The 18,121-nt window shown below is 45.6% G+C and overlaps 1 protein-coding gene across 2 annotated transcripts in view; it reads right to left on the reverse strand.

Annotated features, from left to right (window-relative positions):
* The window catches only part of LOC137330387 (netrin receptor UNC5C-like), a 341,615-nt gene that overhangs the window by 100,985 nt on the left and 222,509 nt on the right, over positions 1–18,121 (reverse strand). For both annotated transcript variants that reach the window (XM_067994493.1, XM_067994492.1), the window contains exon 2: positions 11,318–11,539. In XM_067994493.1, the coding sequence (XP_067850594.1) occupies positions 11,318–11,539 (222 nt within the window). The remainder of the gene's footprint in view (positions 1–11,317; positions 11,540–18,121) is intronic.

The raw sequence follows: 18,121 nt of genomic DNA on the forward strand, positions 1-18,121 counted from the left end.
ACTTGCTAAGGATTAAGATAGACAAAGCTACTGTATAGGGTATGAGGTGAGGCTAACAGCGTAGAGGCTTGCTTTAAGGGAGCGTGAGGCCCAGAATTGGGCCTACAGTGTTATAGCCCTATCTCTGACCCATGGTCCCATTTGTAAGGCTCCACGACAACAGCAGGATGTTCCAAAAATCTACTCAGGGAACAGGATAATAGAAACCAAATCTCATTTTTGTGCTTTTCATTGTTTATAATAAATGCTTCCTTTCTTTAAAACTCACAAATTAAACATATTGCTTGAGTCATTTCCTTGCACTAACTACAAGGTAAAGATAAGTACCCAACTCCTAAATCTTAAATTGTTTTTGAGTCTTCCAATTAAGAAGAAAAAAGAATAATCCAGGAGCTGTTTATTTATGGTTCAGCAGATTTACATGGGCCTCTTAATGATCTGGGTGTCTGGCAGTTGCTAATGTGTCCCAGTCTCTAGCTTAGCACTTAGGCAAAATTCAGCTGCTTTGATGGGATTTGAAGGTCACTTATGAATTGCAATGCTCTTTGAGTATTGTTAGTGCATCAGCAGCCTGCAGACAGAGCTGCTAGAAACCTTCTTTTCTTAAAAAAAGTGCAGAACTCTGATTGATCAAACCAATGGAGATTTTGCTGTGTATTTTGCATCTTGCAATTGTACAATGAGGCACTGTGGGCCATCAGCAGCAGCAGAATTGTATTCCAGCACGATCTGTAACCTCACGGCCCGGCATATTCCTCACTCTACCATTACCAACAAGCCAGGGGATCAACCCCGGTTTAATGAGGAGTGTAGAAGAGCATGCCAGGAGCAGCACCAGGTGTACCTAAAAATGAGGTGCCAACCTGGTGAAGCTACAACACAGGACGACATGCATGCTAAACAGCAGAAGCTACATGCTATAGACAGAGCTAAGCGATTCCACAACCAACGGATCAGATCAAAGCTCTGCAGTCCTCCACATCCAGTCATGAATGGTAGTGGACAATTAAACAACTAATGGGAGGAGGTGGCTCTGTGAACATTCCCATCCTCAATGATGAGTGAGTGCAAAAGACAAGGCTGAAGCATTTGCAACCATCTTCAGCCAGAAGTGCCGAGTGGATGATCCATCTCGGCCTCCTCCCGATATCCCCACCATCACAGAAGCCAGTCTTGAGCCAATTCGATTCACTCCACGTGATATCAAGAAACGGCTAAGTGCACTGGATACAACAAAAGCTATGGGCCCCGACAACATCCCGGCTGTAGTGCTGAAGACTTGTGCTCCAGAACTAGCTGCGCCTCTAGCCAAACTGTTCCAGTACAGATACAACACTGGCATCTACCCGACAATGTGGAAAATTGCCCAGGTATGTCCTGTTCACAAAAAGCAGGACAAATCCAATCCGGCCAATTACCGCCCCATCAGTCTAATCTTAATCATCAGCAAAGTGATGGAAGATGTCGTCGACAGTGCTATCAAGCGACACTTACTCACCAATAACCTGCTCACCGATGCTCAGCTGGGGTTCCGCCAGGACCACTCGGCTCCAGACCTCATTACAGCCTTGGTCCAAACATGGACAAAAGAGCTGAATTCCAGAGGTGAGGTGAGAGTGACTGCCCTTGACATCAAGGCAGCATTTGACCGAGTGTGGCACCAAGGAGCCCTAGTAAAATTGAAGTCAATGGGAATCAGGGGGAAAACTCTCCAGTGGCTGGAGTCATACCTAGCACAAAGGAAGATGGTAGTGGTTGTTGGAGGCCAATCATCTCAGCCCCTGGACATTGCTGCAGGAGTTCCTCAGGGCAGTGTCGTTGGCCCAACCATCTTCAGCTGCTTCATCAATGACCTTCCCTCCATCATAAGGTCAGAAATGGGGATGTTCGCTGATGATTGCACAGTGCTTAGTTCCATTTGCAACCCCTCAGATAATGAAGCAGTCCATGCCTGCATGCAGCAAGACCTGGACAACATGCAGGCTTGGGCTGATAAGTGGCAAGTAACATTCACGCCAGACAAGTGCCAGGCAATAACCATCTCCAACAAGAGAGAGTCTAACCACCTCGCCTTGACATTCAACGGCATTACCATCGCCGAATCTCCCACCTTCAACATCCTGGGAGTCACCATTGACCAGAAACTTAACTGGACCAGCCATATAAATACTTTAAATACAAGAGCAAGTCAGGGGCTGGGTATTCTGTGGCTGAGCATCCTGGAGGGTTTGGACCAAGGCTGTAATGAGGTCTGGAGCCGAGTGGTCCTGGCGGAACCCAAACTGAGCATCGGTGACGCACCTCCTGATTCCCCAAAGTCTTTCCACCATCTACAAGGCACAAGTCAGGAGTGTGATGGAATATTCTCCACTTGCCTGGATGAGTGCAGCTCCAACAACACTCAAGAAGCTCATCACCATCCAGGACAAAGCAGCCTGCTTGATTGGTACCCCATCCACCACCCTAAACATTCACTCCCTTCACCACCGGCGCACTGTGGCTGCAGTGTGTACCATCCACAGGATGCACTGCAGCAACTCGCCAAGGCTTCTTCAACAGAACCTCCGATACCCGTGACCTCTACCACCTAGAAGGACAAGGGCAGCAGGCACATGGGAACAACACCACCTACCTGTTCCCCTCCAGGTCACACACCATCCCGACTTGGAAATATATCGCCGTTCCTTCATCATCGCTGGGTCAAAATCCTGGAACTCCCTTCCTAACAGAACTGTGGAAGAACTTTCGCCACACGGACTGCAGCGGTTCAGGAAGGCGGCTCACCACCACCTTCTCAAGGGCAATTAAGGATGGGCAATAAATGCTGGCCTTGCCAGCGACACCCACATCCCATGAATGAATAAAAAAAAATCCGGGGAAGTAAGCTGTGGGGAGGACACAAAGAGTCTGCAAAGGGATAAAGACGGGTTAAGTGAGTGGGCAAGATGTTGTCAGATGGAGTATAATGTGGGGAAATGAGAGGTTATTCGCTTTGGTAAGAAGAATAGAAAAACAGAATATTTTATAAATTGTGAGAAACTATTAAATGTTCGTGTTCAGAGTGATTTGGATGTCCTTGTACACGAAACACAGAAAGTTAACATGTAGGTACAGCAAGCAATTAGGAAGGCAAATTGCATGTTGGCCTTTATTGCAAGGGGGGTTGGAGTACAAGAGTAAGGAAGTCTTGCTGCAATTGTACAGGGCTTTGGTGAGACTCCACCTGGAGTAGTGTGTACAGTTTTGGTCTCCTTACCTAAGGAAGGATATACATGCCTTGGAGTCGGTACAACAAAAGTTCACTAGATTGATTCCTGGGATGAGAGGGTTGTCCCATGAGGAGAGATTGAGTAGACTGGGCCTATGCTCTCTGGGTTTAAAAGAATGAGAGGTAGTCTCATTGAAACATATAAGATTCTGAGAAGGCTTGACAGGGTAGATGCTGAGAGACTGTTTCCCCTGGCTGGAGAGTCTAGAACTTGGGGGCATAGTCTCAGGATAAGGGGTTGGCCATTTAGGACTGAGATGAGGAGGATTTTCTTCACTCAGAGGGTTGTGAGTCTTTGGAATTCTTTACCCCAGAGGGCTGTGGATGCTCAGTCATTGAATATAATCAAGGCTGAGATCGATAGATTTTTGGACTCTAAGCAATCAAAGGATCTGGAGGTTGTGTGGGAAAGTGGAGTTGAGGTAGAAGTTCAGCCATGATTTTATTGAATGGCGGAGCAGGCTCGAAGGGCCTTTTGGCCTAGTCCTGCTCTTATTTCTTATGTTCTTATGTCCTGCAAACCCTCCAGGATTGCCCTGGAGTCTCCAGGAATTAAACACTAATCATAGGGGGCATTAAGAAATGGTGTGTTTTAAAAATTTTCTTTGAACACTTCTGTTTACTAGTGATAAAAATGTTGAACATGGGAAAAAAAGACTGTTTGACTGATGGTCAAGAATCATTCAATCGGGTAACGAAGAATCTAAGATCATAAGAACATAAGAAATATGAGCAGGAGTAGGCCATACGGCCCCTCGAGCCTGCTCCGCCATTTAATCAGATCATGGCTGATCTCCGACCTCAACTCCACTTTTCTGCCCGATCCCCATATCCCTTGATTCCTTTAGAGTCCAAAAATCTATCAATCTCAGCCTTGAATATTCTCAACGACTGAGCATCCACAGGCCTCTGGGGTAGAGAATTCCAAAGATTCACAACCCTCTTGAGAGAAGAAATTTCTCCTCATCTCAGTCCTAAATGGCCGACCCCTTATCCTGAGACTATGCCCCCTAGTTCTAGACTCTCCAGCCAGGGGAAACAGCATCTCAGCATCTACCCTGTCAAGACCTCTCAGAATCTTGTATGTTTCAATTTTTCTTCTAAACTCCAGAGATTATCGGCCCATTCTACTCAATCTCTCCTCACAGAACAACCGTCTCATCCCAGGAATCAATCTACTGAACCTTCGTTGCACAACCTCTAAGGCAAGTATATCCTTGCTTAGGTAAGGAGACCAAAACAGTACACAGTACTCCAGGTGAGGTCTCACCAAAGCCCTGTACAATTGCAGCAAGACTTCCTAACTCTTGTACTCCAACCCCTTTGTAATAAAGGCCAACATACAATTTGCCTTCCTAATTGCTTGCTGCACCTGCATGTTAACATTTTGTGTTTTGTGTACAAGGACACCCAAATCTCTCTGAACACCAATATTTAATAGTTTCTCACCATTTAAAAAATATTCTGTCTTTCTATTCTTCTTAACAAAGTGAATAACCTCACATTTCCCCACATTATACTCCATCTGCCACCTTCTTGCCCTCTCACTTAACCTGCCGACATCCCTTTGCAGACTTTTGGTGTCCTCCTCGCAGCTTACTTTCCCACCTAGCTTTGTATCGTCAGCAAACTTAGATACATTACACTCGGTCCCTTACCTACGTCATTAATATAGATTGTAAATATCTGAGGCCCAAGCACCGATCCTTGCGGCACCCCACTAGTTACAACCTGCCAACCTGAAAATGACCCGTTATTTCCTACTTTCTGTTTTCTGTCCGTAAACCAATCTTCCATCCGTGCTAATATATTACCCCCCAACCTATGAGAACTTATCTTGTGTAACAACGTTTCATGTGGCACCTTATCGAATGCCTTCTGGAAATCCAAATATACTACATCCACTGGTTCCCCTTTATCTACCCTGCTAGTTACATATTCAAAAAACTCTAATAAATTTGTCAAACATGATTTCCCTTTCATAAAACCATGTTGACTCTGTCTAATCATATTGTGATTTTCTAAGTGCCGTTACCATGTCCTTAATAATAGATTTCAGCATTTTCCCTACTACTGTTGTCGGGCTAACTGGCCTGTAGTTCCCTGTTTTCTCTCTTCCTCCTTTCTTGAATAGCGGTGTTACATTTGCTACCTTCCAATCCACTGGGACCGTTGTAGAATCTAGGGAAATTTGAAAGATCACAACCAATGCATCCACTATCTCTGCAGGCACCTCTTTTAGAACCTTTGGATGTAGGCCATCAGGTCCAGGGGATTTATTGGCTTTTAGTCCCATTAATTTCTCCAGTACTTTTTCTTTGCTAATATCAGTGCCTTTAAGTTACTTGGTTCCCCATTATATCTGGTATGCTTCTTGTGTCTTCTACTGTAAGACAGATACAAAATATTTGTTTAATGTCTTTGCCGTTACCTTATTGCCCATTATAATTTCTCCTGTCTCAGCATCTAAGGGACCCACGTTTACTTTCCCTACTCTTCTTTTTTACATCCTGGTAGGAGCTCTTACAATCCGTTTTTAGATTTCTTGCTACTTTACCCTCATATTCTATTTTCTCCCTTTTTATCAATTTTCTGGTCATGCTTTGCTGGTTTCTAAAACTCTCCCAATCCTCAGGCTTACTACTCTTCTTGGCAACATTATAAGTCTCTTGTTTTAATCTGATACTATCCTTAACTTCTTTAGTTAGCCACAGATGGATCACTTTTCCTGTGAAGTTTTTAATTCCTCAATAGAATGTATATTCGTTGAGAATTATGAAATATTTCTCTACCTGTTTGCCATTGCTTATCTATATCATATCCTCTAATTTAATTTCCCAATCAACCTTATCCAACTTGCCCCTCATACCTATGTAATTGGCTTTGTTTAAGTTTAAGACTTTAGTTTCAGACTTAAGTACGTCACTCTCAAACTCAATGAGAAATTCTATCATATTATGATCACTCTTCCCCAGAGGATCCCTTACTATGAGATGACTAATTAACCCCGTCTCATTACACAAGACAAGCTCTAAAAGAGCCTGTTCCCTGGTTGGTTCCACAATGTACTGTTGTAGGAAACTGTCTCGAACGTATTCCATGAACTCGTCCTCCAAACTACTTTTGCCAATTTGATTTGTCCAGTCTATATGACGATTAAAGTTCCTACAATTATTGCATTACCTTTATTACAAGCTCCTCTTATTTCTTGATTAAGACTCTGTCCAACAGTGTAACTACTGTTAACAGCCTATAAACTACTCCCACTAATGTTTTCTGCCCCTTATTATTTCTTATCTCCACGCATACTGATTCTACTTCCTGATCTTCCGAGTCAAGATCCTTTCTCATTACTGTCTTTATGTCATCCTTTATTATCAGGGCTACCCCCCCACCACCCCTCCATTTCCATTTTGTCTATCTTTTCGAAAAGTCAAGTACCCTGGAACATGGAGTTCCCAACCTTGGTCGCCTTGCAACCGTGTCTCAGTAATGGCTACTAGATCAAACCCATTTATCTCTATTGGTGCCATTAATTCATCAATCTTGTTACGAATGCTTCATGCTTTCAGATAAAGCACCTTTAATTTAATCTTTTTACTATTTTTTCCCTGATTTGGCCTTATTCACTGATGCACTATTACCATTAAACTCCCTGTCTCTTCCTGACACACTCTGCTTATCTTTACCCAAATCGCTACACAGCTCTACGGCCTTTGCTTTTTTCTTTAGATTTATAAATTTACCCTTGCCATTTTAGCTTATTTGCTTTTCGATTGGCCGTGGGAGGGCGGGGCACCGCGACCATGTCGAGCGACCAATGGCAGGAGCGTGGGTGGGAGACAGGAGGTCATGCGCTGACCTCCAGGAAGATGTCCAACCAGAGTTGGCAGCCCCTAACACCATATGCAAATTGTAAACAATTTTACAACACCAAGTTATAGTCCAGCAATTTTATTTTAAATTCACAAGCTTTCGGAGATTTTCTCCTTCCTCAGGTAAATGTTTCAAGATCTCCTTGAAGCCTACGCATTTATACATATTGAATAATACATGGTGTTTACAGACTGCCCCTGCAACTGCCCGTTGCCAAGGCAATCACCGTGTTCAGACAGAGAGGTGTCATCTGCAGAACCCCCGAATACACATTCAACAAAAAAACAAACAGGGAAAAAAAACAGAGAAAAAAAAACACAGAGAGAGGCAGAAACATCCGGAAGGCAGAGAGAGCCAGCAAATGACCCATTATATTAAAAACAGATCTGTTTTTAATATAATGGGTCATTTGCTGGCTCTCTCTGCCTTCCGGATGTTTCTGCCTCTCTCTGTGTTTTTTTTTCTCTGTTTTTTTTCCCTGTTTGTTTTTTTGTTGAATGTGTATTCGGGGGTTCTGCAGATGACACCTCTCTGTCTGAACACGGTGATTGCCTTGGCAACGGGCAGTTGCAGGGGCAGTCTGTAAACACCATGTATTATTCAATATGTATAAATGCGTAGGCTTCAAGGAGATCTTGAAACATTTACCTGAGGAAGGAGAAAATCTCCGAAAGCTTGTGAATTTAAAATAAAATTGCTGGACTATAACTTGGTGTTGTAAAATTGTTTACAATTGTCAACCCCAGTCCATCACCGGCATCTCCACATCATGACTACCATATGCAAAGGAAGAGAAGAGGTGCCATCGGAGCAGATCTGGATGCAAACACCGGCTGGCGTGGCAACTTACATTAACCGCAAGTGATACGGCAAGTCAGTCACCGAGCGTCACTTTGATTGAAGCATTTACTTTTACCTTTGAGCAAAGAGCTGCTCCCAACTGCACACTGCTGGCAGTTGCTGGGGGTGAGTCAGCAGGAAATCACACAGGCAGTAACGCGGGCCTCGAAATTTGGCCGCGCGGCGCTCGTTTCTCGAGCACTAAACAGGCACCTCAGGTTCCAATATGGCGGGCAGGGAGTGCAAGCTCGTTAAGAGTTGGAAATGCTCTGCCCGCCATATTGGTAAAGGCCAATAAATCGTCGTGCAGTGCCCAGGCCTGAGAGACGGATGTTAGGCCCTTTTGCATATGTAAATAAGGGGCCTGTCTGAAGTCCACATTCAGGAAAACCAGGTCTACGTGCGGCCTAACAGGTGGTTCCTAAAGGCCGCAGCCAACAAGGCGAGATTTAAAAAATGTACTTAGCTGAACGTGGAGCTGGGAGGAGCAGAAGGGCCTCTAGCCGCACCGCGCAGGCGCCGTGATTGTACCCTTCCTCCCCCGCGCCCAAACATGGGCATACCTGAATTTCTAGGCCAAGGTGTCATTTATACCGACTCTCATTTGCTAGCACGGGGTTCTGCTTCCACACAAACGCCAATGGTACCTAGCCCTACCTCTGCTCGGCCAACACCGATCCCAGGACCAGCTGCTGCAAAGTCTGACATCAACTCCTGGATGAGTCCAATCCTCCTATAGCTCAATGTCGGCACAACTGGAGCCGTCTTGTTTTGCTGTTGCCAGCACCTCTGTGCCTCGGGCACTGGCTCTGGCTCCGTCAGCCTCTCTGGCTGCCCTCTCAGGTTAAGCCAGCTGGTGTGCAACCTTGGCATGCTCTTTGACCCTGAGCTGAGCTGCCTAACCCATTTCCGTTGCCGAGATCATTTTCTTCTCGATCCCACTCCGGAGACTTGAGTACAAAATCTCGGCCAACACTCCCTGTGCCATTACCGAGGGAGTGCTGCACTGTCGGTGGTGCCGTCTTTCAGTTGAGACTTTAAACCAGTACTGCGTTGGAGTCTCAGCGAGGATTATCTTTACCACAAGATGTAGTACATCTTAGCTATTGTAGATCATCTGGCGGTTAGTTGCGCGATACCAGTCAGTAGTACACCACATGGTCAGATCCAGTCCACATACAATCAGACCACACTATACATACAGTTACACAGATAGACTGTCGGGTAATTTCACAAGGTCCTGCTCTCTCGCCAGGAAGCTGTGCCTGGAGGGAATGTGAGTCGGAGATGTGGCTACTAGATCATAGCATCAATTCTCCGATCCACACTCTCTACGAGCATGGCTCCCGACTGGGTCTGGGGGATTGGTGAATTTACCTTTCTACGTTCAGACAGATACACTATATGGTGTATGCAGTCACATATGTGTATGATACACTCAGACACACTGTACACACAGTCAGACAGATAGACTTATACATTGTTCATACATACTCACGAAGACAATATCCTTACAGATACAAAATACAGTCGCACAGACATGATACTGAAGGCTAATAACAATAACGGCACCTATCAAAAACTGAAATAGCGCTTTCATAACGGGTAGGATCAGATTTACATGCTTACGAATTCTTTCAAAATATAAATGCAAATCTTCTGACATAAGACTTAAAAGTAGTGTGATCAAATAATTTGGAAACAGCAGATGTGGACAGAAATCAGATGTGGAAGTGCCTGATCCAAGCAGATTGTTCATTTTTTTTTTAAAAGAGTGAAGCAGATTAACTGCGATAGTTCAATTATTTTACTTTCACACATCTTCATACAAATACGTCTATCACTTTGATGAAGTATTAAAACGATTAGCTGCTGAGCTGTAATATTTTACAGGGAGGGTTTGAAGGAACTGCAGCAAAACACAGAGACATCAGTGGAAGATAAAAAAAGCTGCTACTGCTTCTCAGTTTATCTCCTCACGTAAACTATTAGTGGGAAGCGACAGGCTGCTGGGTTTGATCCTGTGATTGGGCGCAATGCGAGTTACAGATCTCAGCCTTAGCAACAGGGCGAGACCATTTGATCTGGCGACTCTGCTCCGCCATTTTATAGGCCACGCCATCTCCCTGGAATCCCAATTCCCTGTCCTTCCTCCATATCCAGTGACTAGTTACGATCTGGAATGCGCTGCCTGGAAGTGTGGCGTAAGCAGATTCAATCGCGGTTTTCAAAAAGGAATTGGATAGATACTTGAAGGGGATAAATTTGCAGGGCTACGGGGAAAGAGTGGGGGAATGGGACTAACTGGATCGCTCTTACGAAGAGCCGGCATGGGCTCGATGGGCTGAATGGCCTCCTTCTGTGCTGTAACGATTCTATGATTCCATTCTATGATTCTTTAATCCTCTTCCTTCCCATGTTGCTACCATCATTAAAAAAGAATCTGAGTTAACTTTGCATCTGTGACCTATCGGAATTCTAACAACCCTTTTTGGTGAATCTCCTCTTTTCCCGGATTCATTTTTAACTGGCGTAGAGTGAATTTTAAGGTTAGGCTCCCTGCCCACCCCCTCTCCCCCGGCTACACTTCTGCATTCCCCCAGTAAAGGGAAGGAGACTTACCCCCATCTACACTGCCAACCCCTCCGACATTTCATACGCCTTTAATTGAAGCAACCCCTTCACCATCTCAGAAACAATCCAGGTTCACCGGGTCTCTTTGTCCCGGCAAGACACGTTTTGGAGTTTCTCCGAACCCCTCACTTCGTTTCCCCCAGACTGAACACAAGGGGGTGGATTTTCCCACTTCAACGGAAGCCTGGCGTTAAGTTGGTGAGTCGAACTGTGCGCCTGCCCGTTAGTTTCCGCCCCCCCCCCCCCGCTGACCCCGGGGGGAATTTTCCAGGGTAAGTTCTCCCCCCTCCCCCTTGGATACTTTCGACAGGTGGGATTTCTCGGGGGACCCTGGCTCGGGGGAGGGGAGGGGGGGGAAATCGCTGCTGGATGCCTCGGTCACCTCTAACAGCGAAGTGTGGCCATCTGCCTCTGGAGACAGCTAAAGATTCTTCTTTAATTTTGAAATTTCCCAGGTAGAGGGAATGTAACTGATTGCCCTGCAACTGGTTACACCCCGTTTGTGGTGCGGGAGTGGGAGTGGGGGGGATTATCGATTTGAAATTCCTCCTCCAGTTGGGAAATACCTTCCTAGAGTTGCACTGGCAAGTGTTTGGGACGTCCTGAGGTCATGAAAGGCGCTATATAAATGCAGGTTCTTTCTTTTTATCGAGCAGAAACATCAACTTGCGAGACAGTGATATATCAACGGAGACCCACCGGTGCTGTCATCCACATGCTCTTCGGTCGTGTGCTCCTTCTGATGAACCCACTCGCTGTTGCACTTGAAGTAGATCTGGGTGGCAGGGGTGGCCTTGCAGTATAGGTTCACTGGCTTATTCTTCACAATGTACGCATCTCCGGGCTCAATCAGGAAATGGGGCAGGGGCTCCGGAGGATCGGATGGGAAGAATTCGGGAAGTTCCCCAAAGATGTCATCCTCTACGGGAAACAAAGAAAGAGGCAAAAGAGTCAGAAAGACAATCCAATGTATTCCACAGCACATTTTACCTGGCAATGCACACGTGTACATCTAGTGAAGTTTTATTCTAATAGAATAATAATAATACATAGAATCATAGAATGGTACAGTGCAGAGGGAAGCCATTCGGCCCATCGTGCCTGTCCTGGCCCTTTGAAACAGCTATCCAATTTCTCCCACTCCCCTGCAAATTTTTCCCCTTCAAGTATTTGTCCAATTCTCTTTTGAAAGTTACTATTGAATCCGCTCCTACAGCCCTTTCAGGCAGCGCCTTCCAGATCATGACAACTCACTGCACAAAACAATTTCTCCTCTGGTTCTTTTGCCAATTATCTTAAATCTGTGTCCTCTGGTTACCGACCCTCCTGCCAGTGGAAACAGTATCTCCCTATTTACTCTGTCAAAACCCCTCATAATTTTGAACACCTCCATCTCCCCTTGACCTTCTCTGCTCTAATGTCAGTAAACACACGGGAGTGACTTGTAGGAACTATCCCATTTCCCTGCCAAGGAATCATCTGCTGCATCTAATCCAAATGCTACTGAAAAAAACATCAGACACAGAATAAGCCCACAAGACTCTGTTATTAGTTTACAATATTTATATCGCATGTAAACTCAACTACCATAACTAACAAGTGACAAATCATAAACCCCAGCAGGAGTTACATGTTTCTTTATCACAGCATGTTCAAATTATCCTACCTCTGTACACTCACTGCAAATTCCTGCTGTAGGGTAAACATGCAAATAATGCAATGATTTTAAAGACATCCTCCCTAAACAAGCACAGCTTCTTAAAACATATTTGGTTGTTGAAGCCATCGTAGCATATTAAACTGCTTTTACTACAGATGGATAGTGCCTTTCTTGCAAAAAAAAGGCCCAAAGCACCTGGGGGTGATTGGGAGAGAGGGGGAAGCGGTGAGTGGTGGCCCAATCCTGCACCCCCTGGCTCCATATTCAGGTAAGTATTTTTAACAAACTTATCTTTTTGGTGGCAGCCCTTTAAGGACCGCTGGTTAGGCCAGATGTGGACCTGGTTTTCCTGATCGGAGGCCAGCTGTGTTCATGGCAACCCAATTTTGCACAGAAGGCCTCAAACAGGCATTAGGTCCCTTATTTGTATTTGGATGTTTCAGGTGCGGACCCAGGATGCCTATTTTTCGGGCTATTCTAATATGGAGAGAGGCACGGTTCCTGCCCGGCATGCTGGAAGCTTAGATGCCCGTTTAGCGCCTGAGTAACAAAACACGGCGCCATCAAATTTCTAGACCGCTGTCTGGGCCTCACACGCAAAGAAGGACCACTTGATCAAGATACCAGAGGGCTGTTGGCTGCTGTGGAACTGTACCCCAGCAAAGAGTTGGCACCTTCAGGGGAGGAGGGAAGAGAGTTAGAAACAAAGAACAAAAATGGTGACTTTGTGACGCCTGGAGTCAAATGTTCAACACCAAGTGATACATCTTCATAAACATGCTACTTTGGGAAAGGGCAAAAAAAATCCCACCAAACAAGATCTGTGTGGACATCTTGAGGGCATGTGAACCTTCATGCGACACACTTTACCTAATCTCTTGTGTGAAATACATATAGAGGTAAATTCCCTGATTCCATGATCACAGTAGGGGACCGTGCTTAACAAAAGATGGGCTGGGGAACTGGGGTTGCAGAGTTGTAACCGGATCCCCGACTCATGCTCCCCACTGCGATCGTGAACTTTATTTTCCCTACTTCCAGTCTAGCTTTTCTTGACAGACCACTCATTAATTTAATATTATTGTACCGTATTGTTCCCATCCTAGATAAGAGTAGATCTTACAGTTTTACACTCTCAGCCTGGAGCGTCACCTTAGGAGATGAGTTGGGGAGATTAGTGGGGCCCACGAGATATTCCATGGAGATCAATGGATGGAAGACCCCTTGCAGCTCACCAAAGATACTATTAAACAGTCCAATATGAACCCAGAGACATATGAAAGAGTCAGAATCACCTAAGCATCTACATTGACTACTTTTTGTAAGAGGCATTGAAGTCCCATTGAAATATTATGGGCTTCTCGGTATTATTTGATTGGGACAGACAAAGGGCTCACTCCATTTTATCTGCCATGCCTCTCCAGTGACACCAGCTTGCTCCAGCACTCAGTGTAAAAATAGGATCAGTCGTTGCTGGGAGATTTTTTGCTTTGGAGGATCAAAGGACAAGACACCATCTGTTTTGATTATTAATCTTCCGTTCCCTTGTCCATTCTGGATGACATTTCAAACTAACGCACAGAAAGTCTATGCTTTGCCCTCAGTCAAAGTGTGATGGATCGCACAGCGAGATGACCAGACGGGAATGAGGTGGAGATGTCAGATTGGAGATAGCGAACGTAAAGGTCAGTCATTGCCTCTCCAATTGTCCAACGCATGTTTCTGGCGGAGGCATTTTCTGTCATTGTGAATCTACAGTGGGCATGATGTGGAGGCTCTCCCATTGATGTAGGAGCCAGAACTCTTGATTATTTTAATCAAGAGGACGGAACCAGTTACCTTTTCGCTATTAAGAAATGATAACATGATTAAGTTCAAACCACTTTATCGGTGCTTGCTAACTGGGCTAATGGTTAAGGACATCAGATGGCAGAGCACCGAAAGGTACCTAACCTAGAAGGAGCCAGGTTCAAGTCCCAGTGTGCGCTGATCAGTGGACAATTTTCAATGGCCACGTGCCGCGTTTATGAGGAAGCTGGCAGGGATACAATGGCTGTCCCTTAGGCGCCCAAACTCTCCCTGATGTGATTTTCAGGTGGGTTTGTAAATGGGCTCCCAGCACTCCTGCCCAAAAACAGGCGGGAAGCTGCTTGCATAAGCAAATCGATTGTAGGACCCCCTTCTGCAATTTTCAAGTACAAATGGGGAGGGGGGAGATGGTGCGTGGCGCACATTCCACCCATTTATCATAGGTGGTGTGCGGCCTAACCAGGGGTCTTATAGGGACCGTTGGAGGCCATTCCAAAAACGTCCTGGAATATTTTTGTGTTGTGGGGTGGGGGGGTGGGGGAGGGAATTCTTGAGGATACCAGGAGAAGCAGGAATGCTCCTTCTAGCCTCACAAAAGTAATGCAGCCCACTGAGCAGTCTCCCTCCCCATGTACCTTCCTTCCTACCCCTTTTACTGCCGACTTATACAGAAAAGAAAGAAATTGCATTTATATAGATTCTTTCATGGCTTCAGGGTGTCCCAAAGCGCTTTACAGCCAATGAAATACTTTTTCAAGTGTAGTCACTGTTGTAATGTAGGAAATGTGGCAGCCAAATTTCACCACTGCAAGCTCTCACAAACAGCAATGTGATAATTACCAGATAATCTGTTTTAGTGATGGTGGTTGAAGGATAAATATTGGTCAAAACACCGGGAAGAACTCCCCCGCTCCTTCGAAATAGTACCATGGGATCTTGTACATCCAACTGAGAGGGCAGACGGGGCCTCGGTTTAACGTCTCATCCGAAAGACGGCACCTCCGACAGTGCAGCACTCCCTCAGTACCGCAATGGGACGGTCAGCCTGGATTATGTGCTCAAGTCTCTGGAGCGGGACTTGAACCCACAACCTTCTGACTCAGAGGCGAGAGTGCTACCCACTGAACCACGACATGGCTCTGTTGACTCACGGAGCAGCCGGAATTTCCACCCCCCCCCCCCGTTCAGTGAGACACCCACTGGCGCTCACTCAGCACAGGGCAGTTCGCCAACCGTATTCGAGTGAGGCCCCGAACCTGGAAGCGGTTTGGGCCTCCCACTGAAGGGTTCGGGCGGACCCAGCAGATGCACTGCCATCTTTGAGCCACATTTGAGGGCATGCTTAAAACTGACCACCCAGTTTCCCTGGGCCTAGGAAGAGGAGGACTCTCACTCCTGATTGCCGGGAAGTGGGCAGGTCGGTTATGATCAGGCTGGCTATCTTATCCAAACCTGCTTTGGAGGGGGGGGGAGGGTGGTGTGTGGAATGGCTTAAGAATAAAATTTAATTGTACTAAGGCTAATTATTGCATAGGAAGATAGGAACAGGAATAGGCCATTCAGCCCCTCGAGCCTGTTCCACTTTTCAATTATATCATGGCTGATCTGTATCTTAACGCCTTGGTTCCATAACCCTTAAAACCCTTGCCTAAGAAAAATCTATCAATCTCAGTTTTTAAATTTTCAATTGACTCCCAGCTTTCTGGGGGAGAGAGTTCCAGATTTCCACTACCATTTGTGTGAAGAAGTGTTTCCTGACATCATCCCTGAATGGCCTAGCTCTAATTTTGAGGTTATGCCCCCTTGTTCTGGACACCCCCCACCAGAGGAAAGAGTTTCTCTCTATCTACCCTATCTATTTCAACTATTATGCGACCTGAACATTCAAATGGTATAGAGCGTACATTTATTTTGACGCAGTCCCTCTCCATCCCACTCTCTCTTCCACAACTTCCTGGCTACTGCCTCTTTGCACTCTCTTCATTTAGATGTTTAGAAGCTTTATTGTTTAGTACTTGAGTTCTACTTATTTGTGAATCCCAGTTTTTTTGTTCTTCGTTTCTAGATCTATTTGGGGGAGTCCCTGATTCCCAACTATTATGTGAGGTATTCATTCAGACTCTTTTGCTCTCTCTCTCTCTCTCTGCACACATATTTTGTATTTTTATAGTTAGGACTGGCTGCTTCCTTACTGACAGCTTGAAATTCATTTCGAGGCTTTACAGTTGCTGGAAATAGTCTGGATTGGTCTTGCTTTTTTGATATTTTACTGCTAACCCTCAATAGCAGATTAAAAAAAAAACTAAGGGCAGAAAAAAAAAAGGCAGGAAACTGGATAATTTCTGCGTTTACCAAAGTGATAGAGTGCTGGGTAACCGGACACTCCCTCACTCAGGCAATCAGTGTCAGCACTGAGCAATCCGATAGCCCCAGCCTCCAAACTACCCGATTACAGGCGCACTGAGACTATTGGGTTGCTGCAGACCAAGAGGTCTAGCCTACGGCATGTTCTGCCAATCAGGTGCTCCTTCACTAAGCCGGGAATCGATACGGTGTCACCGGAGCTGAATCAGCGGGTTGTGTCGAGAGGTCGGAAAGGGGGCAGGTCAAAGCCCTCCCGCCTACCGTGCCCGTCAGTAACATACGTAGTCAGCGCTGAGCACTCTCAACTAACGGCACGATGAAGCTCTCTCGGCTTTGCCCCCGACAACGTGCCTTAACCCCAGTCCCCACAGCAGCCGTGCGCCATTTTCCACTTCTTGCAGCGAGGGGTTGCCAACTCCGGTTGGACACATTCTTGGAGGTTTCATCACATGGCCTCCCACCTCCTCCAACCGCCCCCTCCAGTCGAACAGCCTTTCCCCCCCGCCTCGCCAATATTTTTATAACTAATAAACAAAAAAAAAATGGAACAAAGCGCACCTTTTTTTAATGCCCCTATGAATTTTCTCCTGAGTTGCTCGCGGCAGTCTCCAGGGCAATCCTGGAGGGTTGGCAACCCCTACCTACAGCAGACTTTCTAGCCTTTCTGAGCGAAACTGCCCCTCAATATTTGAAGTTGTGCCGTGCGATATGAGTGTACAGACGCGTTGAAGCGTTCCCTCGAGATTGCTTTGCTTGACGTAGTGACAGACGCATTAACCCATTGTAATTTCATCCCAAGGAAGTTTTACTCTACGGGTCCCACACACCCTAGCAACCAAGTTCGGAACAGCTAACTTCTTTTTTTTGAGAATCTCTTCTGTTTGGTCCAACTATCTCCAGAAGTTCTCGCTGAGATGTTATCGTCAGCTATTATTTAATTTTTCACTGCCAAACTGAAGCACTAATTTCTGTTTCTACTACCCAGTGACAAGCACCTTGGGACAGCTTTCACAATAATGCACAAACGCCTAATGAATACTGCCCAGAATGCTTGTAATAATCTGCCATTTCTACATACAGCATTGGAATAATGAATATAAATGTACATTTTATGCAATTAGATCCTGCACATTTAACTGTGAAGGAGGATTCTGATGCCCTGTGAGTTGTGCCATAAAAATTAAATCAATTGACTTAGTTCATTAAAACAATTGAGCAAAATGCTAAGGATCTATGAACACGAGGATGTGCTCTTCTGCTTATCCTCAACTGCAGTCCTCGTCCCTCGGTTTTACCATGTGCCGAAAGCTCAGTGAGCTGGGGGAACTCACAACTGGATACCCATTCTGGTTAAGAAATAAAGAAACAGAGATAGGGAGAGAGACAGACAGAGAGAGGGAGACAGATAGAGAGAGAGATAGAGAGAGACAGACAGAGAGAGAGAGAGATAGAGAGAGAGATCGAGAGAGAGACAGATAGAGAGAGAGACAGATAGAGAGAGAGAGACACACACAGACAGACAGAGAGACAAGCAGATAGACAGACAAAGAAAGAAACGGAGACAGAGAGAGAGACAGGGAGAGAGACAAACAGACAGAGAGAGAGAGACCGAGAGAGAGATAGAGAGAGAAAGTCAGAGAGACAGAGAGACCGAGAGAGAAAAGGTACTT

The sequence above is a fragment of the Heptranchias perlo genome, chromosome 1 (assembly GCF_035084215.1).
Source record: "Heptranchias perlo isolate sHepPer1 chromosome 1, sHepPer1.hap1, whole genome shotgun sequence".
NCBI classification, from domain to species: Eukaryota; Metazoa; Chordata; class Chondrichthyes; order Hexanchiformes; family Hexanchidae; genus Heptranchias; species Heptranchias perlo.